Source organism: Typopeltis vanoorti, chromosome 5 (assembly GCF_054136105.1).
Source record: "Typopeltis vanoorti isolate ZY-2024b chromosome 5, IOZ_Tvanoo_1.0, whole genome shotgun sequence".
NCBI lineage: Eukaryota > Metazoa > Arthropoda > Arachnida > Uropygi > Thelyphonidae > Typopeltis > Typopeltis vanoorti.
This window is the reverse complement of record NC_143553.1, coordinates 43,183,579-43,209,328: the sequence shown is the minus strand read 5'-3', so window position 1 is coordinate 43,209,328 and position 25,750 is coordinate 43,183,579. Positions and strand designations below refer to the sequence as shown.

The following is a 25,750-nucleotide window of genomic DNA, read 5'->3' as shown; positions in this document are numbered from 1 at the left end:
AAATAGCCACACTTGTTAGTTGCTTCCATACTGCTGTATCAGGGATGTACCATGAAGACATCTAGCAGAAGGGCTCACATTGGTCAGCCATGTCTGGTTGATCCTAGATGTGGGCATGGGTTCACGACTGGTATCTCAGCAACAATGTGCAATAGTCACACAGCTCACTCACTATTACAACAGCAGGACAGTTTGCCCCATTTCCACATGCACTATGCATTGTACCTTGCTTCATCTGGGGTTTCACAGCCAGAGACCAACAAGGGTACCCATGATGACAGCCAGGCATTGCACAAACAATACCTCACATGAGCCAAAGAATGTCGGCAATGGACCCTTGACAGATGGAAGAAGGTTGTCTGGAGTAATGAATCCCATTCCCTGCTGCACCATGCTGATTGCTGGGTTCACATATGGCATATACAGCATGAAGACCTGTCCCCCCTTGTTGTACAGTTAGGGTTCAGCAGGCCAGTGGAAGTGGTGTTATGGTCTGGGTAGCTTTTTCCTAGCATGCCCTAGGTCTCTTGGTTATCATTCCAACAATGGTGAACATTACAGGGACATGTTAGGTCCCTGTAATGTTCAAGATGGGTGTTGTGCTTGCTCACAACAGATCAAAAACACACTCTCATGAAAATCTCTGAACAGTGCTTGTAGCATTTTAACAAGAATAAAACTGATTTTGTGTATCGATTTATTACTATGGATGAGACTTGGATTCACCATTACACACGAGAATCCAAACAGCAGTCAAAATAGTGGACAGAAGCTGGTTGTTCAGTGCCAAAGAAAAGAAAGTCGGTTCCATCAGCAGGAAAGGTCATGACATCAGTATTTTGGAATGCTAAAGGCATTTTGTTTATTAATTATCTTGAAAAGGGTAAAACAATAACCCGGGAATATTATTCCGATCTTTTAATCAGACTAGACAAACAAATTCGTGAGAAAAGACCCAGTTTGCAGAAGAAAAAAATCGTCTTTTACCAGGACAATGCACCTGCCCACAAAAGTGTTTTGTCAATGGAAAAATTAAGGGATCTGCACTATGAATTGTTGGAACATCCACCATATTCCCCAGATTTGGCTCCCTGTGACTTCTGTCTTTTCGCAAAACTAAAACTCTTCCTCGCTGGTCAGTGTTTTTCTTCGAATCAAAAGGTGATTGCAACTGTAGAGAGTTATTTTGTAGATCTTACTGAGGACCACTACATTGATGGGATAATGGTGCTGGAACAACTAATAAATGTATTAGTCTTAAGGGAGATTATGTTGAAAAATAAAAATAATTTTGCAATTATAAATTAATTTTTTTCATTGTTAGGCCAAGAACTTTTCAGCCCATCCTTGTATATATACATATTGTGTTTTTCTATTCCATCTCTATTAGATAAGAGCAGATATTCATCTAGCTGAGAGTAATGGTATGTCATCAGAAGCTCTCTGCCTTGAACTCTTAGGAACTTTGAGAAGAGCTATGACTCAACAGGCAGATGTGAGAACTCTCCTCTATGAGGTTAGAAAGTATTAATATTAACTAAACCAATAGTTTATGTTAATCTGTTTCTGTCTATATCTCTTTCATATGAAATGAAATTTAGATGTCAGGATACATTTTACGAAAGCAGGCTAAAAAGTAATTCCTGTTTATTAATAAAACCAAAAATTACTGTAGTTGAGATAAGTTAAGTATATTTAATGTCTACTTTTTTGTTTAATTCTAAAATAGTTGTTAATGTTGAAATAGGTGACTTTTCATTTCTCAGAATACTATACACCCATAAGTATTGGGTGTATAGTATTCTTTGATAGTAATTCATAATTCAGTTATAAAAAAATATATTTCTTCATCTGGTGGGTGGGGGGGGGGCTGAAAAGTTCTGATAAACACCTAGAACAAAAATGATATTAAAGAGCAACTGATATAACCACAAGAAAGAACATATTTTAAAACCCTTTAACTGCCATGTTTCATAAAATTGTAATAATTTGTTCTTTTTTCTTTTAGAACATATAAGAAGACATGTCGGAGGTTTTGAAGAAATTTGAAGACAGAGGTGTGAGCCATCATCAATGTTTTCTTGCTACAAAAAAAAGTCCAGAACTGAGATTCATCAAACTTTGTATGAGACTTTAGGGGACTGTGCCCCAGCATATCCAACAGTTCCCAGATGGCTAGTCAAGTTTAAAACTGGGCATCCTAAAATAACAGATGCCCCCAGGTCAGGAAGACCTTCCACAGCGATCACACCTGAAAACATTAATGCAGTGCATGCCATGATTCTTAATGATAGATGATTAGATGATAGAATACCAGTCAAAAGCATTGTAAAGACTCTGGAGATATCCAGTTAACAAGTTCGGGGTCATTATCCACCAACATCTGTGCATGCAAAAGCTCTCAGCGAAGTGGGTCCCCAAATGTGCTGACAAAAAGAGAAAACAAATGCTATCATTTCATGGAATTTGGGTCATTATGAGAAATCAGGTGCAAATTTTGTGGCTTGTATTGTGACTGTTGATGAAACATGGCTTCATCACTATGACCCAGAGACCAAACAACAGTCAATGGAGTGGAGGCACAAAGAACCTTTGTGTTTCTACACCAAAAGATATTCATCTAGCTGAGAGTAATGGTATGTCATCAGAAGCTCTCTGCCTTGAACTCTTAGGAACTTTGAGAAGAGCTATGACTCAACAGGCAGATGTGAGAACTCTCCTCTATGAGGTTAGAAAGTATTAATATTAACTAAACCAATAGTTTATGTTAATCTGTTTCTGTCTATATCTCTTTCATATGAAATGAAATTTAGATGTCAGGATACATTTTACGAAAGCAGGCTAAAAAGTAATTCCTGTTTATTAATAAAACCAAAAATTACTGTAGTTGAGATAAGTTAAGTATATTTAATGTCTACTTTTTTGTTTAATTCTAAAATAGTTGTTAATGTTGAAATAGGTGACTTTTCATTTCTCAGAATACTATACACCCATAAGTATTGGGTGTATAGTATTCTTTGATAGTAATTCATAATTCAGTTATAAAAAAATATATTTCTTCATCTGGTGGGTGGGGGGGGGGCTGAAAAGTTCTGATAAACACCTAGAACAAAAATGATATTAAAGAGCAACTGATATAACCACAAGAAAGAACATATTTTAAAACCCTTTAACTGCCATGTTTCATAAAATTGTAATAATTTGTTCTTTTTTCTTTTAGAACATATAAGAAGACATGTCGGAGGTTTTGAAGAAATTTGAAGACAGAGGTGTGAGCCATCATCAATGTTTTCTTGCTACAAAAAAAAGTCCAGAACTGAGATTCATCAAACTTTGTATGAGACTTTAGGGGACTGTGCCCCAGCATATCCAACAGTTCCCAGATGGCTAGTCAAGTTTAAAACTGGGCATCCTAAAATAACAGATGCCCCCAGGTCAGGAAGACCTTCCACAGCGATCACACCTGAAAACATTAATGCAGTGCATGCCATGATTCTTAATGATAGATGATTAGATGATAGAATACCAGTCAAAAGCATTGTAAAGACTCTGGAGATATCCAGTTAACAAGTTCGGGGTCATTATCCACCAACATCTGTGCATGCAAAAGCTCTCAGCGAAGTGGGTCCCCAAATGTGCTGACAAAAAGAGAAAACAAATGCTATCATTTCATGGAATTTGGGTCATTATGAGAAATCAGGTGCAAATTTTGTGGCTTGTATTGTGACTGTTGATGAAACATGGCTTCATCACTATGACCCAGAGACCAAACAACAGTCAATGGAGTGGAGGCACAAAGAACCTTTGTGTTTCCACACCAAAAGTCAGCAGGAGAGGTTTTGCCATTGTCTTTTGGAATATGGATGGTGTAATCCTTACCAAGTACTCCAAAAAAGGTGAAACTCTTACAGCAGCTCTGAAAGAATTGGAGGTACTGAAGAAAGAATGCTGCAGAAAACTGAGCAGAAGCACATTGCTACTGCAGGACAATGCACCTGCTCACACTACTCATGAAACCCAACAGACAATACACAGCTTGGGCTTTCAGTATCTGCCTCACTATTTGCCAGACCTGTCTCATCTGATTATTTCCTATTCCCGAATGCAAAGAAACATGTGAAAGGAACAAAATTTATCACAGATGATGAAGCCATATCTGCAGCTGAAGACTGGTTTGTGCAATAAGAGAAAGACTTATCTCAGAGGATTGCAAATGCAGCAGCATTGTAACAAGTGTATAACACTTTGTTTGGAATCTTCTTCTTCTTCTCTTCCGTCTAAGATGGGTTGAGTCTTCTCTTGAGCAGGATCTTCCAGTCTTCTCTATTCCTTGCTGTTCGAAAAAGTTCCTTATATGTTCTGCATCCCAAGATGTTCTTTATTAATTTCAGCCAGGTAATTCTTGGTCTTCCAGGTCTTCTTTTTTCAGTTGGAAAAGTATTGATTAGGACGTTAGGAAGTCTGTCTGCATCCATGCGTACAGTGTGTCCAAACCATCTCAGTTGTTGTTTTCTAATTTTTTCTATTATTGTCTTTTTATACAATAATTCTTGTCTGACTGTGATGTTTGTTTTCTTTTCTATCCAACTTGTTCTATTTATTTTTCTTAAGCATTTCATTTCAAATGCCAGCAGTTTTGTCTCCTCTCTTTTTTTAACTGTCCACGCTCTTCTCCATAGATGACTGTTGGTATAATTATTGCTTCATATAATTTGATTTTGGCTTGTTTAGATATCTTGTTTGTTTGATTTTCTGTAATTTTCCCATGGTGGTCCATCCTATCGCTATTCTGTGTTTGATTGTTTTGAGTTCATCTATTGTTTCTGTTAGTTTTGATCCAAGGTATATGAAGTCGTCTACTTGTTCTATTTGTTCTCTGTTTAGGGTGGCTGAGATGGTAGTTTTGTTCCTCCCTATTTTCATCACTTTTGTCTTTTGTATATTTATTGTCATGTCATATGTTTTACAGGTTTCGTTTAGCTTGTTGATCAGCTTTTGTAGTTCATTTGGGGTTCTTGCAAGAAGGACAAGATCATCTGCATATTTGATATTATTTATGTTTAAACCATTGACATTGATTCCAGGCTCATTGTCTATTGCTTTCTTTACAACTTCTTCTAGATATATGTTGAATAGGCATGGAGATAATGGGCATTCTTGCATTACTCCTTTTTGGATCTCTATGGGTTCTGTTGTGAGTGTGTCCTTTTTAATTATTGCATTTGTCTTAGAGTAATATTTTATCAGAAACTGTATTATATATTTGTCTATTGCTTTTTCTAGTAGAATTTTAAGAAGGATTTCTCTGTTGATGTTATCGAAAGCTTGTTTAAAGTCCACAAAACAACAATATAGTTGTTTATGGTCTTCCCAGCTGAGCTCTGCTAGTTGATGCAATGTGAAAATTTGGTCTATTGTTGAATAGTTTCCTCGGAAACCAGCTTGTTCTATGCCTATCATTTCTTTGTAGGTGTTTTTTAATCTATTTTGTATAATTCTTATGAATATTTTATAGGTGTGAGAGAGTAAATTGATTGGTCTGTAATTTCTGCAGTCTCTTTTGTCTCCTTTCTTGTATATTGGGATGATCTTTCCAGTTCTCCAGTCATCTGGGATCTCTCCTGTTTGTAGTATTTTACTGAATAGGGTTGTTAAATATTCTATTGATATGCTGCCTCCATATGACCACAGTTCAGTAGGGATAGTATCAATGCCTGGTGCTTTATTGTTTTTCATCTGTTTTATTGCATATCTAACTTCTTCTTGTAAAATTTTTGGGTGATCATTATTTTCTTCTGTTGTTGTCATTGTAGTTTTGTTTCCTTGGTGGAAGATAGTCTTAAAATGGTTTGACCAGATTTTTCTTATATGTTCAATATTCCCGGTTTCAGTCATCTTGTTGTTTATCATTGTTACTGCTTTTGCTGAGAATTCCTTTGTAATTTCTCTTACAGTATCATGGAAGACTTTTAAGTTGTTTTGTTGGTATGCTTCTTGGCATTTCTTAACTTTTTCTTCTAACCATTTTTCTTTGGCTTTTTTGCATAGGTTGTCAACTTTATTTTTTAGTGCTCTGTATTTTTCTCTATTCTCTTCATTGTTTTGTTGGTTTACAAGTATCTTGACCTCTCTTTTCTCTTCTATGGTAACTATGATTTCTTGGGTTATCCACTGTTTGTTTATTTTGGGTTTGGAACCTAGAGTGTCTTTTGTGATTGATAACACTGTTTCTTTTCCTTCTTCCCAGTATTTTCCGCTGTTCTGTAAGATGGAGAGTTTTACATTCAAGCACATCTGTTCTAAAAATCGACTTCTGCTTAAGCTATCTTTTAGTTTTGATAGGTTGATGATTTCTTCTTTTCTGATATTTTACCGGGGTGCTTAAGGGTCAAAGCTGTATAACTGAGAGGAGACCTCCACATAGCCTTTAAAGGAATGCGGAGAACCGACCAGGGCTTCTGACCTAATGTCCAATCCTCACCTTCTCGTGGTGCACCCTGTTGAGTATCTACTTTGATACTGAACGAACGAGGATGGGCTGGCAATTTGGGATTTAGCCGACCAAATTGTATTCTTATTGGTTAAACCAAAATAAAAAATGATGGTACAACATGACAAAATTTCATGCCGGCTGGGGCATTGCCCGGTTAAACAAGGCCCCCGTTGTTTTCGCCAGGGAACCAGGGCGAACAGCGAAAAGTCAGCTACTGGAACAAATCTGAAAACAAACCCCAACTCAACATCACCAGAGTTAAAGATCGGTACTATCAACGTAAGAAGCCTGAATGGCAAAGAAATGGAGCTAGCTGAGGAATTAGATAAGTACCAGATCGACATAATAGGGGTGACTGAAACAAAAAAGACCAAAACTGGTGAGATCTTTCTGAGCAATAAATACAAAATGTTATATTCAGGCAATGACAATCAAGGAAAAGAAGGAGTAGCCATAGTATTCAACACAAAATACGAGGCTAATCTTCTTGAATGGCAGTCAGTCTCAAGTAGAGTAATGTGGGCAAATATGAGAATGGGGAACTGGACAATGAGACTTATTTGTGTCTATGGTCCCACAGAAGGTTCTACTAAGGTAGAAGTGGAGGAATTTTTTGAGGCTTTAGAAAAAGCAACTGACACAATGAAAAAGGAAAAGTTGGTCCTTGTTGGGGATCTAAATAGTAGAGTAGGAAATGATTGTGAGACATACAAAAATATTTTGGGAAAATTTGGAGAAAAGAGCAAAGCTAATAATAATGGCAAATATCTGTTGGATTTCTGCTCAGGACATGGACTGGTTATTACTAACACCATGTTCCAACATAAAAATGTGCACAAATTCACATGGAGAGAAGAGGCTAGGAATAAGAAAAGTCTCATTGACTATGTTATTGTTGATAGTGATGTTTTCTCCCTGGTGCAGGACACCAGAGTGTACAGAGGATTTGAAATTGGAAGTGATCACTATTTAGTCTTAAGCAGGATAAAATTGAATTTCATATTGAAAAGAATAACATGTAAGAAAGTTTTAAAGCGAATAAAAGTTGAGCAGCTCTCAGATGTGAACTGTAGACTAAAATACAGAAATATTATTGAAAAGAAAATGAAAGAGTTTGAGAACAGGAATCAAATCTTGGAGATTCAGTGGCAAACTCTGAAGGAAACATTGATTGATTCTGCCAGAGAGGCATGTGGTGAGGTTGTGTGCAAGGATAAAAAAAATCAGAACTCCCTGGTGGACACAGGAAGTTAAAGAGGCAGTGAAGGAAAAGAAGAAAGCATATCAAAAGTTCCTGGCAAATAAGTCAGCTTTTACTCTTACAGAATACAGAGACAAATGTAAGAAAGCTAAACAGTGTGTAAAACTAGCTAAACAAAAGTCATGGGAGGACTTTGGCAAGAATATAGAAAATAAATATCAAGAAGGTGGCAAAATATTCTGGAGGTTGTTGAAGAAGCTTAGGAATGGAGGAAAGAGTGCTGTAAAAGGAATTAGAGATGATAAAGGTGAAATGAAAACAGGAGAAAAAAATATCCTTGAAGTATGGAGTAATTACTTTGTAAATCTGCTAAATGAAACAAGCAGTGATGACATCACAGTGATAAAAAACACTGACCAGGCATGCAGTCAGGAATACATATCCATACTTGAAGTAGAAAAAGCCATCAAAGGCTTGAAATGTGGAAAGGCAGCAGGAGTAGATGATATTCAACCAGAAATGCTGAAGTATGGTGGTATAAGAGTCTTACAGTGGCTGCACTGCATAGTTCAGAAAGCCTGGACAGAGGGACGAATTCCCGATGATTGGAGTAGAGCTCTCATAGTACCCATATATAAAAAGGGAAATAAAACTGAATGTGAGAATTACAGAGGTATTTCCCTACTGAGTGTTCCTGGCAAGACCTATGCAAGTATACTTGAGAAACGGTTGAGAAGAATTGTGGAAGAAAAGCTTGGTGAAGAACAAGCTGGATTCAGGCCAAATAGAGGCTGTCAGGATCAGATCTTCACTTTACGACAAATAGTCGAGAAAGCATGGGAATATAACAAAGATCTGTATTTAAGTTTTGTCGATTTGGAAAAGGCATATGACAAGGTGCCAAGAGAGAAGCTATTCAATACGCTGCAGTTATATGGTGTCAATGGGGCATTATATCAAGCAATACTTAGTCTTTATTTGAGTTGTGAGTCAGCAGTTAGAATTGAAGGAAGTACAGGAAGATGGTTTAATGTTAAATCTGGTGTGAGACAAGGATGTACATTATCCCCTCTGTTATTCATTATCTATATGGGTCACATTATGAAGGAATGTGGTATTAAACCTGATATCAAAATTGGAGATGTTAATGTCAGCTCTTTGCTTTATGCGGATGATGTTATACTTCTAAATAAATCCGCTACAAGTCTGCAAGATTCTATGACTAAATTGAATAGCTGTTGTAATAGATATGGTATGAAGGTCAGCAATAAAAAGACAAAGACAATGAAAATAGGCAGAATCATTGAAAATGTCAACTGTGTTGTGAATGGAGAACCTGTGGAACAAGTAAAACATTTCAGCTACTTAGGCACAATTTTTACTGAAGATGGTAAACTAAATATAGAAATAGACAACAGAATCAGCAAAGCTGGTATCGTGGGAAGTCAATTGAATAAATTCATATGGAATAAGAAAGAAATTAGTCGGAACACTAAATTAGCTGTATACAACACTGTGTTCAAACCAATTTTAACTTATGGATCTGAGAGCTGGGTCAGAAGTAAAACACTTGACCAAAGACTAGAGACCGCAGATATGAGAGTCCTGAGAAAGATTAGAGGCGTGAACAGATGGCATCAATGGCAATATCATATTAAAAATGAGGATATTAGGAAAGAACTTGACATTGTTAGCATCCAGGAATGCGTTAGCAGAGCTAATCTCAGATGGTATGGTCACTTAAATAGAATGGGAGAGGAAAGATTAGCAAAACAAGTGTTCTCTGCCAGGTTGGCAGGAAAACGACCCAGAGGAAGACCAAGATATAGGTGGATTGATACGGTACAAAGTGCCTTAGACGATAGAAATATAAGATCTGATAATGTTGGAGTCTTGACAAGTAACAGACTGATTTGGAGGAAAATTGTAGATAGGAAGTTAGTAATGATGTACTTTTTTCATGTAGTACTGTCATATCCTGTACACCCCTTGAGGGTACATGGCAGGAATTTGATGATGACGATGATGACGATGATGTTTTTTCTGTTGAATTTTATCTTTATTTTGGCAGTTAATATTTCACTGTCAGTGTCAAAATCAAAACTTCTTAATGTTCATACATTATTTACTGATCTTTTCCATTGTTTGTTTATGATGATATAGTCTATGCAGTTCTTTATATTACCATCTGGAGATGTCCATGTATATTTATTATTAGGGCGTTGATAGAACAATGTGTTTGTAATCATTAGATCGTTTGCTTTACAGAAGTGGAGTAATTGTTCTCCTCTGTCGTTAAGCTCTCTGTATCCAAATTTCCCCATCACATCTTTTTTGTCTGCTGTGAACTGTCCTATTTTAGCATTAAAATCTCCCATCACTATCATGAGTTCTCTATTTTTGGGATTATCTATTTCCTGTTGTAGTTCTTCATAGAAATTTTCTATTTCTTCTTCTGAATGGTTACTGTCTGGTGCATATATTTGGATTATTTTAATTGCTTGACCTTTTTGTTTTGCTTGAAGTTTCGCTGTTATTATTCTAGGAGATACTGGGTTTATTTCAATTACTGAGTGTGTAAGTTTCTTTTCAATTAGTAATGCAACTCGTTCTCTGTGTATGTTATCTTTTCTTCCTGAGAAGTACGGTCTTCCTTCTGGTAAATCCATGAATCCATCTCCGCACCAATGTGTTTCTGATAAACCTAAAATACTCCATTTCAGTCTTTTTAAATTTTCCTGGACTAATTGTAATTTTCCAGGTCAGTATAATGATCTTATGTTGAGGGTGGCTACATGTTTCACATCCTTGGCTGACCACATTGCTGATTTCTCACCTACTCTATGTGGTCTTTGAGTAGGCGCGTTGGTTGTCCTGTACTCAGTAGCACTATCTCGGTTTGTAGACTTTCTCCTGCTCATGAAAGTTACTGGCATAACGATGTAGCCAGCTTGCCATGCCTCTGCTACATCCTTTGGTTCACGGCTCTTTATTCTTTATTCAGAGCAACCCATTTGGGTTTCCGCCACCCGGGGGACGCGCCTGGTAGGAGTGTGGTCTCCCCCCAAGTTTTTGTTTGGAATATGTAGAATAATGTGCAAGTTACATGGTTCTACCTCAATTCCTTCATAATGATAACCACAACTTTTCAGCACACCCTCGTAATTTTGTACAATGTTAAAACGCTCTTAAATCAACATTATTTATATAATTATAATTTTAGTTCTGCAAACAATGATGAATGAGAGCCTGTGTAGCTCAGTGGATATGGCGTTTGCACACCACAGCGCTTGACCGCACGAAGAAAGACTTGGTTTCGAGTCTAGTCAGCAACTAGAGGAAATTTTTCTAAGCCTTTTTTCAACCAGTTCCCGAGTTAGTCGATCTCTGGTGGGTTTTTTCTCCCGGAAACTCGGGTTTTTCATCCCGTAATCTCAAGAAAAATCGACCATAGAACCCACATTACTTCAGATATTAAATACGAGTGTTAGGGTTAGGGACCACGAGGTGGCGGCACCTGTAGAGCCGTCTCTCTTCACTGCGTGCCACTTAATTAGTAATAGCCTTGGGCCAGCTATCTCTGATTGGGTATCAGGGCAGATTGAACTGCCCACTTAGTCTCCAAAAAGTTAGATAGGGCTAAAAATGGCCTTGCCTACTCCCTGTATATATTGGAATAAAAAGGTGTTAGCTGATTTTTTTTCTTTTTTTTTGAGAACAATGATGAATGTCTGCTAAATTATTAAATGAATAAGTAATATAGCATATTAAAGAAAAGTAACAACTATCTGATTTTTTTTTTAAATTTAAATATTGTATTGAATATATTTGTGACTATGTGAATCATAGCTAAGAAAGTATAGAGACAATCTCTGCTGATTGAAGTAATACCATAGGCATTTTCCTTTCAGAAAAAGCTTCAAGTATTGAAGTTCACTGTATACTTACTAATTTTTGTTTAATTACTTCTCTCGTTTGACCTGTTTTGGAATTCTGATGGGATGTCATCTGCAAAACTGTGTATTGGGTTGGAGGTAAGCTGAAGTAGGTCATTGCTATATAGTAGGAAGAGGGTTGGTGAGAGGATAGAACCTTGTGGAACCTTGGCATTAGTTGGATGGTGAGAGGGTAAAGAACCATCCACCACCACACAAAGTGTGCATCCAGACAGAAAGCTGGCAATCCAACTACAGAAGTACTGAGTCAGAACAAATGATGGTAGTTTGCTTAGTAAGCCTTTGTGCCAGACCTGGTCAAAGGCTTTGGAGATATCAAATGCAACCACTTGAGATTTGCCAAACTTCTCCATGGCATTTGTAGAGAGATGGGTGACGTATGTGAGCAGATCTGTTGATCAGCAGCGATGGATAATATGGTGGGTGTTTTCAAAGTAGTGTAGGAGTTGGGAATTGATGATTTTTTCCATTACTTTAGACAGGACTGAGGTAAGCGAGATAGGGTAGTAGATGGACTGCAGTGACTTGTCACCCTTCTTGGGAATGGATTGAATATAGGCCAATTTCCAGTTTGTGGGATAGATTCCAGTGGAATATTATTATTATTATTATTATTATTATTGTTCCGGGAAACTCCAAGGTGTCGACAGACTCATCGAGGGAGGCCCTAACATCATGTCAAGAACAACTATTCAACATTCACACAGTATCTATCATACCTTGCCTTGAACTCATTCACGGTCGTAGCACCCACAACAGACTCTGGAAGCTTATTCCACTCATTTACCACTCTCCAAGTAAAGAACCTAGCTCTAACACCCTTGTCCACCACGCTCTTGCCCAGCTTCCATGCATGACCCCTAGTCCTCCCACCACCAGTCATATTTTCAAAAATATCTTCTGGATCAATCTTATAAAAACCTTTCAGTAATTTGAATGTCTCAATCATATCACCCCTCCTTCGCCTATCATCCAATTTCTGCAACCCACAAATCTTCAACCTATTTTCATAAGGTTCATTCCACAGACCTGCTATCATCTTGGTCACTCGTCTCTGGACCCTCTCCACTTCCTCCCCATCACGAAGAAACCCTGGTGCCCATAGCTGGGCACAGAAGTCCAGATGGGGTCTTATCAAGACTCGATACAGAGGAACAACAACGTGTTCGTCTCTGCATGTTAAAGTATTTTTCAGAAGCCAAGTGATTTGGTGAGCTGTTTTAGTTACTTTTGCAATGTGCCCCCTAAACTTCAGCTCCCTATCCACCCACACTCCCAAATCCCTGGCCTCATCAATCTCCTGAAGTATGATTCCACCAATGCGATATACTGCTGCTATTCTTTTCACCCCAAAGTGCATAACCTTACACTTTGCCACATTAAATTGACATCCATTTTTCCTAGCCCACTCCTCCAAACTATCCAAATCATCCTGTAAAATTTTAACATCTTGTGCACTCACAATTGCTCTACCCAACTTTGCATCATCAGCAAACAAGTGAACACTTCCTCTCAGATCCTTTCCAATATCATTGATGAACAAATTGAAAAGCAGTGGTCCAAGAACAGAGCCCTGTGGCACTCCACTAGTCACAAGACGTCTTTTAGACTCCACTCCTGAATAAACCACTCGTTGATATCTCTCCTTCAACCACCCTCTTATCCATCTCACCAACCCTATATCTATACCCATCTGCTCCAGTTTACTGATTAGGGTTCCATGTGGTATCCTATCAAAGGCCTTGGCAAGGTCCAGTAGTATCACTGTAAACCCATTACCCCTAACCAGTTCAGCCGTCACTGTGTTATAAAATGTGAGCAAGTTACTGAGGCATGATCTACCCTTCACAAAACCATGTTGTCCCCCATACAATATCCCATTTTCATCTATCCAATCCTGTATTCTTTTCTTGACTAATTTCTCTAAGACCTTGACAATGATTCCTGATATGCTAATCGGTCGGTAATTTACAACAGCAGTCTTGGAACCACCTTTATGCAGTGGAACTATTTTCCCCTCTTTCCACCCGCTCGGGACTAACCCAGACCTGAGACTCAAATTAAACAAAATGGTCAAGGGTACTGACAATTCTTTAGCTGCTTCTCGTACAACACGAGCTGGTATACCATCCAATCCCACAGATGTATTGCCATTGAGGTTATACAATAGACTACTCACCTCCACTTCATTAACCACAATTCCCGTATAATCTACTGGTTTATTCGTTTCTGCAATGTCACCACCTGGATGATATACGTTTGCAAAGTGCTCACTCAGTAACTCAACTATCTCAACTGATTCAGTTACCTCCCTACCATCGGCATTCTTTAAAATCAATCTGCCATGTACATTTTTCCTTTTACTTGCTACATATCTAAAAAACTGTTTAGGATTCTCTTTAGCCTGCATGGCCAATGTTCTTTCGTAATCCTTTTTTGCTTTTCTTACCACACTCGTCACCCTTCTGGCCTGCGCTTTATACCGTTCATGTGCCTGCCGGTCACCCTTCTCCTTAAATTCCCTCCATAGTTGTTTCTTTTTTTGCAACTCAAGCTTAATGGTGTTATTCATCCATTTAACCCCTACTTGATTTATTATTCGGACTCTAGGTATACAGTCAGCCATTGCTTCATGCAAGCACTTCTTAACTACCTCCCATGCACTATCAACTTCTAGTCCTTGCAGTTGTACATGCCATGGCACTGAACCAATCAAACTCCTAAGCTTGTCATACTTTCCAGCCTGATAATTCCACATGTACCCTGTCTTAATTGAAAATTCTACACCTTTAGCCACCTCCCAAGTTAAGACCCTATGATCACTCTCACCGATTGGTGGCAATGTGGTCATATTTGTTACAGCCAAATCCTCAGATGTAATTACCAGGTCAAGCACTCTCTGACCCCTAGTATTTTCCATTACATGCTGTCGCAGATAGTTATCCCTTAATAACCGCATAAAATCCATTTCCTTCCTCCCGTGTGTCCTCTGCTCACTCCAATCAATGCGACCATAGTTGAAATCTCCCATAATAATCACCCTTCTTCCACCCATTTCTTCTATTTGCTTGTGCATACTGTCACCACCATCTTTTCCATCACCTGGTCTATAGCAGCACCCAATTGTATATTTAGTTCTGCTAGCCACAATCTCATACCAAATGGCCTCAAATGTGCTCTTTTCTCTATCCTGCAATTCAACTTCTATTCTCCTTGGCTGGAACTCATCAGCTATCATCAACAATACTCCTCCCCCCGTTTTATTCTCTCTGTCATTCCTGAACATACTATACCCATCACATTCAATCCCACTAGTTATATCATCTACAGTCAGCCATGTTTCACTAATACCTATAACCTGTGGTCTGGAAGTGCCGACCATGGCCAAAACCTCTTCCTTCTTGTTCCTAATACTCCTAGTATTAGTGTACATGAATTTAAGACCCCCATTAGCCCCAACCCTACCTTGATGCCTTATATTAACTATCCCACTCAGATTTGTTGTCCTTATTTGCTCTGGCATATTATATTCATTCTTACATTCAACTGCCTCCATAAGGACTGTATCTCTACTCCCCCTCCCCCTAACAAATCTAGTTTCCCTGAATTTGCACATCCACTACATTCAGCAACACTTTCTCAAGTCTTCTTACACCGTAACCATTCAAATGCAAGGCATCCATCTTATATAGATCTTTTCGCCCATCAAACTCACTCCACACATCCACAAATTCCACACCACTCGTCATACATAACCCACGCATAAAAGTCATTCGCAATTATAGCCCTCCTTTTAAACATTTCACTGTCATGCCGTGGCAAAAGACTAATCATTCTAACTCTCTCACTCTTTTCTTTTGCTACCTCAAACAATTCATTCAGGTCTTCTATCATTTCCATTTTATCTCCTTTCAAATCATTCGTACCTGCCACAACAATAATTTCTTTCACTCTTTCCTTTTGCTCTCTAATAGACGCAGTTACGTCCTTTATGGTCGCACCAGGTTGGTACGATTTTGTCAAATCCTCTACTAACACACCTCGTACTAACGAGTCTCCATACAGCACTCTATCCTTCATTTTGTTCATGTTCACATTCATACGTCTATTTTTCCTGTCATACCTTTTATTATTGGTTGGTTCATTCAGTCTACTTTTGTTCATGCACTCTAGCTGCTGTTTTGCTCTTTCTATCGCACTATTCAACAACGCGATCTCACTCAATGCATCTATCTCATCTTTTTTGTTCTCTGAGAAACCATTTATACTATCATTCACACTTTCTACATTCACACTCTCACAATTTTCATGTACAACCTTGCCGTTTCTTGTCATATCCCTATTTCCTTCATTCTGAAGGTTGATAAAAATATCACACTCACGATCCGAAATGCACTTCAATTCCTCATTCTCCCTACATTTTCTACACACATTCAGTCCTTTATTGTCATCTAACCACACTCCGACCGCACTCCGCAAAGCGTACATTTCACAGCTAGTACACCTACTCATTTCTTTTACGCTACCGTTCTTTGATAACGATGGCGAACCTTCATTACTGCCTGCCATTTTCCTTCGCACAGGTGCCATTCTTATTTACAACGTGTTTTGTCAAATTATATGTTATAACAGACCAAAAATAGACGCACTAAAATACGCAAGGCAAACAAAACAAAACTACTCAATATTAACTGATATAACTGATACACAATATAACTGAAAATGATACTTATCTTATCTGGAGCTTGCACGAACACTACACATTACGAATCCATCTAGCGGCGACTTCCCGACATAGATTATGTTATAAAACACTTTAGTACACTAACCACGCTAATAAATCTCCAATAATATACCAAATTTACACACTTAAGTCCATTAAATTGAATCCAAAACACCAATAAATCAACAAAAAACACAAATCTCTCAGGAGCTCTCCGATAGCACGTCCGTTCACCCAATCTCAATCCCACAGAAGAATAAGAGAGTATATGTAGGCGACATGGGATAGGAGTCAGTTCTGGTGCACTAACTTTCAGGATAATTGGGGGAATGCTATCAGGGCCAATAGACTTTTTTGTGTCTAATTTGGACAGTATTTTTCTGATCTCATCCTGGCAAAAGGATATAGGGGGCATTGTATGTTGGGTGTCTGGAATGGTTTTGGGACGTTTACTATCATCAGTTATGCATGCATTGGAAGCAAAAAGATTGGCTTTTTCTGTAGGTGATGATGTAATAGAGCCATCTGGGTATGATAAGGGTAGGAATAGTGTTGAGCAGAAGTTGCAGCCAATTGCTTTGGTGAGAGACCAAAAGGCTCATTTGTTGTTTGGACATGCTGTTAGTTTCCTGCTTTCTGCTCTTTTGAACTCTGTTTTGGAAGCATTGATTGTTTTTTTTTGCATCTATCTCAGTCTTCGGTATAAGCTCTAAAGGAGGATGAGGTTCTTGATTTCAGCCAGTTGCGATATGTCTGGTGTTTCATCTGTACAGCCTTAGTTTTGGAGAACCAGGGTTTAGTTAGGGTGTAAAATGTTGTTCCAGCTGCTGTGCTATTGTAATATTTTTGCTCACGCTGCTGCCTTATTGTTGTAAACTTAAGGTTGGTTGTGCCTTGTACTATTATTGCAGCTTTGTAGTTTTTCCTTACTGTTGTGTGTTAATGTTTGCTGATTACTATGCAATTGCAAATGTAAGCTTAATCTATTTTCATATATCGTTCTGCGATCTATATCATCCCTCTCTAAGTATCTAATTCCCTTCGTTACACTGAATTAATCTTTTCCTTCCTGTTACCTCTTATTCTTCCTTCCGTAACTCTCTATTCTTATACCTGAGAACACTAAAAATTTATTTTTGTTAACGACTGCGCCACCAGTGGTCTCGTTGTGGTATAAGAAACAGTAGTACTTTCAGTAGGTCTTTATCTAATACCATTCCTCTCCTAATTAAATTACAGTAATGGCTTTTTATGCACTCCTTATCTTATCTGTCATTTAACTCTCCGCTCACAGGATCGAGTTTATTTGGAAACAGTGCATTGCATATTAAAGATCAGGCGGTACTCATTGAATATAAATAACAAACAGGTTTATTAAATAATAAGGATGAATATACCATTCATACAATAGGAAAATTACTTCTTGTATCTTTAACTTAAGCTACACTCTATATGACAAACTTCTACAGGAAACTCCCACAAATATGTAACATATCTTACAAAATCACTGCTATAAAATTTATAACTCCTATTTTTAGCAACTATCTTAGAACAGAATCTCTATAGTAATTCTCTGCAGTTATGCAGCATAAAGCCTTAGAATTCCTTACAATTAACAATTAATTTGGCCCAATTACTTCTTAGGAATTTGCTATGCTCTGGTCTGTACACTTAATAATTCCAACCGTAAATTAGCATCGATTACTTTCAGGCTATATCTATCTTAGCACTATAAACTTAGCAGTGTATTTAAGGTAGTTCTCTTACATCACATACAAAATAATATGCTACAAATAACTCACATGAGTTCCTTCTGCCTTTAGTGCACCTTTTCTCTGTTCATCTTGGCTTCCTTGGTTTCCTTTTCCATCTTGGATTCTTTCCTTAGAGGTTCTCAGAGCATACAGAATGGTTGGCAGGGTCTGGAATGCGATTTCCTGGCGTCTTGGAGCTCGGGCAAAGGGGTCCAACGGTCAGAGCATATGCAGATTTGTCTGATCGGCAAAGCATCGGGTCCAGCTCGGATACTTCCTCCATGGCTAATTGCTTCCGGTAACTGTCATTTTTGATCTGGACGACTTGCAGTGGATCGACCTCCTTCTCCTCTTTATCTCCTTCCGACTTATGTGTCCTAGCCGAAAAATGTCGATATCGATGGTTGAAGATCCATGGCTTATATTCATCCTTCCAGGGAACCCTTGGTTAAGGATTGAGACCCCCCCCCCCCCCCCCGAACATTTCCTTGTGATTCTCTTGATCTTCTATTAATGACGACTTCTCTTTCTCTCATTAAGTGCATCTTTAATCGTTTTACCGGATTGCTGAATTGTGTTTTATTCACGTCGCCCCCTTTTACCATTGAGCTTGTAAACAAAGAAGTTCTCTTACACTTCAATCAGAGCACTAACATCGAATAACATTCTGATGGGAAAGGCGTTGCCTTGTTTTAACATATAGACATCTTTTTGTTTATGCAAGTGAGCAGGCTAATTCCCTTTGGGCTTTATACATAGGCTTTTAGTATTATATTTACAGTAACAAACAAAGTTATTTTTGTCAGCTTTCTGGATGTGACCTTTGTAAATGTTGATGCAAAGAGCCTTGAAAATTTTCGCTGCATCGAATTTAACAAGGGAATGGCAGTTCAGAGTAGCGTGTGGAATGTTTGTTTCCATGCCAGTGAGGATTACTTTGGTAATATGTTTGGTGCAGACGTTGGGTTGGAAGGCCAGAAGCAACAGTCTAACCATGGGAATGGCCATAGAAGTTGCAGAGGCTGTCCCACTTGGCAATGTTATAATGCCAAACTACTCGTATGGGAGTATTTGTGTAAGCGTTGTTGCATGGGGGAGGAGATGAGCACTAGATTGTGGGCACAATTACCCAGCGGGCTCCCTACTTTCACTGTGTATTTGGAGAGATCTTTGGTGAGGAAGAGATCTCAGGTGTTTGGGGGAGTGGTTATCTGGTATTCTGGTTGGCATCTGAACAAGTCGTGTAAGGTCGTTAGTGATGGCAAATGTTTCAGCATTTCTGCCTGCAAGATCTGTATGACTGAAGGTGATAAACCAGCTAGTGTTTTGGACATATAACAGCACCAACAAGTTCAAAGACACTTGTCCCCAATCGTGCATATGTGCTCGATGGGAACAAGATTTAACAGTTGCACAAAGGGAACAAGGATGCCAGCTTCGAAGACAACTTGCAGAAAAACATCATAATGGTGACCAGAGTTGGATCATCGACTACAGACAAGTTAAATCAATGCAAAAACCAAGTGATGCCACTAGCAGCCACCATGATGTCCAGTATGCAGGCACTGCATAGGAAATGTGCAAGATCCCTGCAGTCAAATGTATGACTCACATAACCCTACATATCTACCTCAGCAACATCGGTGGCTTAAATTCCTACCTTAATAGTGTCCACTACCACCTTCGGTCTACCAAACCCCCACCTACTCTTTCTGACAGAAACTGAAATCTCACCCCCCCCCCCCAGCACTATTCATCTCAACCTTCCAAACTACACGCTCTTTAACAACTTTCGTCCCAAAAATTAAAATCTCCTAGGAGGGTAATTTCGCTGTTGGGAAAGTGGGATTGGAGAAAATCAATTTTTAAGGAGAGGAAATTAAAGAGCTCAGACTGGTTTGTTGTGTTGGAGGAGCGATAGAGACAGCATATGAATTTGACTGAGTGGGGTAGGGATATTTTCAACCAAAGAAGGTCAAAATTGGGAAATTCTAGGTTGGGTGCTCTCTGGCAAGGTATGTCAGAGCGGATGTATGTGCAAACCCCACCCTTGGAACGAAAGTTGTTAAAGAGAGTGTAGTTTGGAAGGTTGAGATGAATAGTACTTGGGGGGGGGGGTGAGATTTGAGTTTCTGTCAGAAAGAGTAGATGGGGATTTGGTAGACCCAAGGTGGTAGTGGACACTATTAAGGTTGGAGTTTAGGTCACCGATGTTGCTGAAGTGGATATGTAGGGTTTTGTGAGTCATACATTTGACTGCAGGGATCTTGCACATTTCCTATGCAGTGCCTGCATACTGGTCATCATGGTGGCTGCTTGTGGCATCACTTGGTTTTTGCATTGATTTAACTTGTCTGTAGTCGATGATCCAACTCTGGTCACCATTTTGATGTTTTTCTGCAAGTTGTCTTCGAAGCTAGCGTCCTTATTCCCTTTGTGCAAATGTTAAATCTTGTCCTCAATTGAGCACATATGCACGATTGGGGACAAGTGTCTTTGAACTTGTTGATGCTGTTATTAGTTTTGATGTGCTTGTTGGCATGTCACAAGTCACTTTTACTATGCGTGGAAAGTTCGTTCCATCCTTTCTTTTATTTATGGGCCCGAAACGATGGCACCTGATGATATTCTTAGAATGTTGCATTCTTCAACTAGTTTGTTGATATTCTCTTTTATTAATTTTCTGTTTTCTGTCGGAAAGTTCAAAATGACGGCATTGAGTTTTTTGTTTTTGGCCTCCATCAAGTCATTTATCATTGATGCGATTAGGTTGCGGAATTCATTCACGAGCAAAGGTGAGCTTGCATTGCACTGGTCGTCAATTTGTTCGAGCTTAGCTTCCACTGGATGTATTTTGGAGGTAAAACTTTCGTTCAAAGCATTGATGTGCTGTTCGAGGTTTTCGACATGTTTAGCAATGTTCAGATGTTGTTTTACCAAAGGAAGACACAGCGTACAGAAAATCAGCTGGTTAAGTTCGATAATAGGAGTAATATCATTTGAAATGTGTCACACTAGAGATGATGATGATGTAGGCTGTTCAAGCATCAAAGAATGGAAAGGCAGCTAGCCCTGGTGGAATGGTAATAGAGAGAGAAGTTAAAGCATGGAGGGAGTAAAGAATTATACATCCTGACACAACAATGATATTCATCAAAGTGTTTGCAGGTGAGGATATCTTCTATGAGTAGAATATTTCATCATATATATCATCCATCTATAAAAAGGGCAATAAGAGACCTTAAATGGAGCTACTATTGAACTCAATTCTGTCCAAGATTCAACTATATATCCTGCTAACACTTATTCTTCACAACACTTATTCCTCTAAATTACAGAGAAATAAGTGTAATTTAGAGGAATAAGTGTTGTGAGCTGACATAATTATTTTTATTATTTACATTATCTTCCACGGAGTTCAGAAACTCATCATGGGAGACCTATACTAATGTTTACACACACAAAACCTATCATACCTCTCGTTAGACTCATTCCCTCTCACGGCAAAAAATGCTGGTAATCCATTCCATTTGGTCACCACTCTCCATGCAAAAATCTAGTCTGCACACCCTTACTAACCACACTCTTACACAACTTCTACATGCATGAACCCTAGTTCTCTATTTGTCGTGTATTAAAAATTTTCTTTGCATTGATTTTATAAAATCTCTTGAATGTTTATAATTTTGTATCATGGCACGTCTTTTTCACCTATCAACTAAACTTTATAACTCATGCACCTTCAACCTATCCTTATAAGAAGCATTCCACAAACCTGTCATCAGCTTGATTACTTGTTGAATGCTTTGTATCACCTGCTAATTCTCAAGAAACCCAGGTGATCCAGTATTCAGGGGGTGACGAAATCATTGCCTTATAAACAGATAACTTCCCTCTCTTTACTTATTAGTGTGTTGTTCAACATTTCAGCAGTTTTACCAAATCTTGCAATATACTCTCTAAATTTCAACCGTTGTCTCACTCATCTGCCCACACATTCCTTATACAGTTTCCGGGGATTTCCTCTTGTTTTAACCCCCCCCCCCCCACCCTCTCCCATTATGAGAAAAATTTATTTCATTTCACCCTGACAACAGCCCTTGACTAACTTATGTCTGAATTATACCTTCCCCCTTCCTCCTCCTATTCATGAAGCTTTGCAATTTACGTTCTTTTGATCTATCTTCATACTCCTCCTTCCAAAGACCTTCCAACATATCCTTGTCACCCTGAAAACCTGGTGATCAAATCTGTGCACAATAATCCATATGAGGCTTTATACAATGGACCCATAACCTCTGTTTTTGCACGTTAAGGTCCCCCACATCATTGCCATTATCTGATGTGATGACTTCACAATTTGTGCAATGTGGCCTCTGAATTTCAAGTCTTCATCCACCACTGCTCTCATTACCTCTATCTCCTTCAAAGTTTCCCCACCAAGTGTATACTTTGCATCCAATCATTGCTTACCAAATTTCAAAACCTTACACTTTGCAACATTGAACTGATAGTTCCACTTACCTGCCCATACAATCTATTTAAGTCCTCTTGTAAGGCATAACATCTGCTTGGCTCTACATTGTTTTACTCAATTTTGCATCATATGCAATCAGTTGCATATAACCAGTTAAATCCATCCTAATAGTATTAATATACATATTGAACAACAATAGCCCTAATGCTTCTGCAGCACACCACTAGTGACTTTCCTCTTTCAGGATACTGCATCCCCATAGACAACTTTCTGATATCTATCTGACAGCCAGTCCATCTCACTAGTCCCTTATCCAGTCCCATCCATTTCAACATATTTAATGGCTTGTCATGTGGCAGTCTATCAAAAGCTTTTGCAAAATCTAACTATGCCACTGTATATGCATTTTCAAGACATTTGTCACCTTTTATAGTAAATAAGTCACCCATAATTTTCCTTTAAGAAACTCATGCTGACAAGCACAATGAATACAATACTGCTGTTATACACCCATTTCAGTATTTTAATTTTCCCCCAATCTCTCCAGTACCTTAATCACAACTCTAGATATACTGATTGGCCTATGATTTGTATGCACAGCCTTATCACCACCGTTATGTAGTGGAACAAAAAAAAAAAAGGTAAATGCCTTTTTTTCCCCCTGGGACTCTCTTGGAACCTGTGCTGTTGTAAGACTTTTATTTAACAGACATGTCAGTGCTGCTGCCACTTCCCTGGAATATTCCCTTAAAATACATGGTGATGTGTTATTAAATCCTATCGCCTTCTTGACTTCACTTATTTATTTTTTCATGTATCTTCTGCTTACTCACAATTAAGCCATCTTCTCCTGTGTCCTCTACATTTGAGTTTTTCATGATTTCACCATGATGCATAGGAAACAACCTTATAACTTGTTCACTGAATACCTCAACAATGTCTTCTGCAGCAGTTACCATTCTACTATTTACATCCATTAACATCTTCTTACCATAATCATTTTTTCTTCTACTTTCCACATATCTGAAAAACTCTATGGTGTTTCTTGGCTTGATTTGCTAATTTCTGCTCATATTGTAGCTTTGCTGTTCCTTCCAACTGAGTTACCTTCTTGGCCTCGTCTTTATACTTCTCATCTAATCTTGTGCTGCCTCCATATTATCCTCTTCTTCTGAATTTAATGTTTAATCTCTTCATTCATCCATTTTACACTTGCTTTTTTTCTGTCTTTTGACTACTGGAATACATTTACATATCAATATGGTTAAATATCTTTTGTTCAGTTCCTACACAGCAGTTGTCTCCCTTCCTCTTAACACCTCATTCCATGCTATATCTCCAAGCTTTCTCCTAAGCTTTTCATAATTGCCAGCCTTGTCCTTTTCTCATAGAAGTTGTCATATGGCTAGCCACAACCCAGGTGATCACTTCCTGATAACTCTCACCAACTGGAGGGGAGTGTGAAGTCCCACTCACAATCGCATTCTCTGATGAAATGATCAGATCTAAAACTCTTAATCTTCGTGTGCTATCTTTTACATAGTGCCTAGGATAGTTCTCTCTCAAGAATTTAAATTCATTTTTCTTATTCCCAAATGTTGTCTTCATTCTACTATTTACATCCATTAACATCTTCTTACCATAATCATTTTTTCTTCTACTTTCCACATATCTGAAAAACTCTATGGTGTTTCTTGGCTTGATTTGCTAATTTCTGCTCATATTGTACCTTTGCTGTTCCTTCCAACTGAGTTACCTTCCTGGCCTCCTCTTTATACTTCTCATCTAATCTTGTGCTTTCTTGTACTTTCATAATTAAATTCACCCATAATAATCAACCTTCCCTTGTTCACTAAATGAATTTGCTTATATACAGGGTGTTCGGGATAAATTTGACAGTTTCGTAAGGAAAAAGAAAATCTTCTTTGTATCTATTAAATTTAATGAATTGACAAAAAAACATTACAGGCAGAGTTAATTACAATACTATCAACAAGATTTACTCAAAATAACCACCATTAGCATCGATCACAGCTTCAATTCTGCTTCGGAACCTCGAACAAGCTGATGCTACAGTCTCCCTGGGAAGGGCCGCAAAAACTGTTTTAATTTTATCCATTAACTGGGCTTTTGTATTACTGGAAGTGCGATTGGTGTCTTTTTCAACTGCGCCCCATACAAAATAATCCATGGGGTTAAGGTCTGGGGAGTTTGGAGGCCAAACATTTGGACTGGTGAAGTCGTAGAAATTTTCAGACAACCATTTTTGACTTTTCCCAGAGGTGTGGCAAGGGGCCGAATCCTGCTGCCATACATACGGCCTACCATTGGCTACCCTTGTTATCCAGGGCTTGACTACAGTTAGCAACTCCACGAACAAAGCCCGAATTCCAATGCCAGGGTTCTTCAACACCTGTTCCTGCAGATTTGCGAGGAATTCTGCTGTACGAACGCAATCAGATCGTCTGCTAGGGATCTTTCTTCTTGCTACATCCTCGTAGTCACCATTGCAAGTCTCTAGTTCATGCCTGATTGTTTTTACTGTATTCAGGGAGCATTGGGCAGCAGTCGTAATATCCTTATTTTGATGGCGGGCACGAATCATCATGATACAAGTTATTCTCTTCCATGATTCAGGTGGGTTCCAGCTATCCATCCTTTCTGACATCTTGTATATGAATGAAGAAGGGTCCAAACTTTTAAATGAAGAGAAGTGTGTGTTAATACATGTAACTTACGGAAAAATATAATTAATTATAAATATGTCAAATTTATCCCGAACACCCTGTATTTCTTCATCACCATCCTCCACATTCCCTGGCCTATAGCAGCATCCAACTAAATATCTCTGTCAACTTCCACCTCACACCATACTGACTCAAAACTGTTCATACGGAAAATATCATGCCCTTCCTTTTCTATTCCCATCAGGATGATATCCTGCTGAGAATAGAAACTACTTCCAACATCTGCCCTCCTTATACTGTGGCTCCCTGTCCACCCTGACTCATCCCATTTCCTTGTCTATCTTGCACTCTCATTCTATCATTATCATTCATAGTACTGCTATTCTTATTTACAACACTCCAGCTACTCTCTCCTGATCTTCTGCTTCACCTCTTACTCCCTCTGCTTTCTTGCCCACA

At 38.5% G+C, this 25,750-nt stretch overlaps 2 protein-coding genes across 5 annotated transcripts in view; both read left to right on the top strand.

The window, feature by feature from the left end:
* The window catches only part of LOC150106343 (Fanconi anemia group I protein-like), a 370,741-nt gene extending 369,210 nt beyond the window's left edge, over positions 1-1,531 (top strand). The window contains exon 17 of the mRNA XM_090392981.1: positions 1,391-1,531. Coding sequence (XP_090249107.1) covers positions 1,391-1,531 — 141 coding nt within the window. The remainder of the gene's footprint in view (positions 1-1,390) is intronic.
* A 1,085-nt stretch (positions 1,532-2,616) lies between these two features.
* The window catches only part of LOC150106342 (Fanconi anemia group I protein-like), a 506,449-nt gene continuing 483,315 nt past the window's right edge, over positions 2,617-25,750 (top strand). For all 4 annotated transcript variants that reach the window (XM_090392383.1, XM_090392381.1, XM_090392380.1 and 1 more), the window contains exon 1: positions 2,617-2,728. In XM_090392383.1, the coding sequence (XP_090248509.1) occupies positions 2,639-2,728 (90 nt within the window). In that variant the 5' untranslated portion in view covers positions 2,617-2,638. The remainder of the gene's footprint in view (positions 2,729-25,750) is intronic.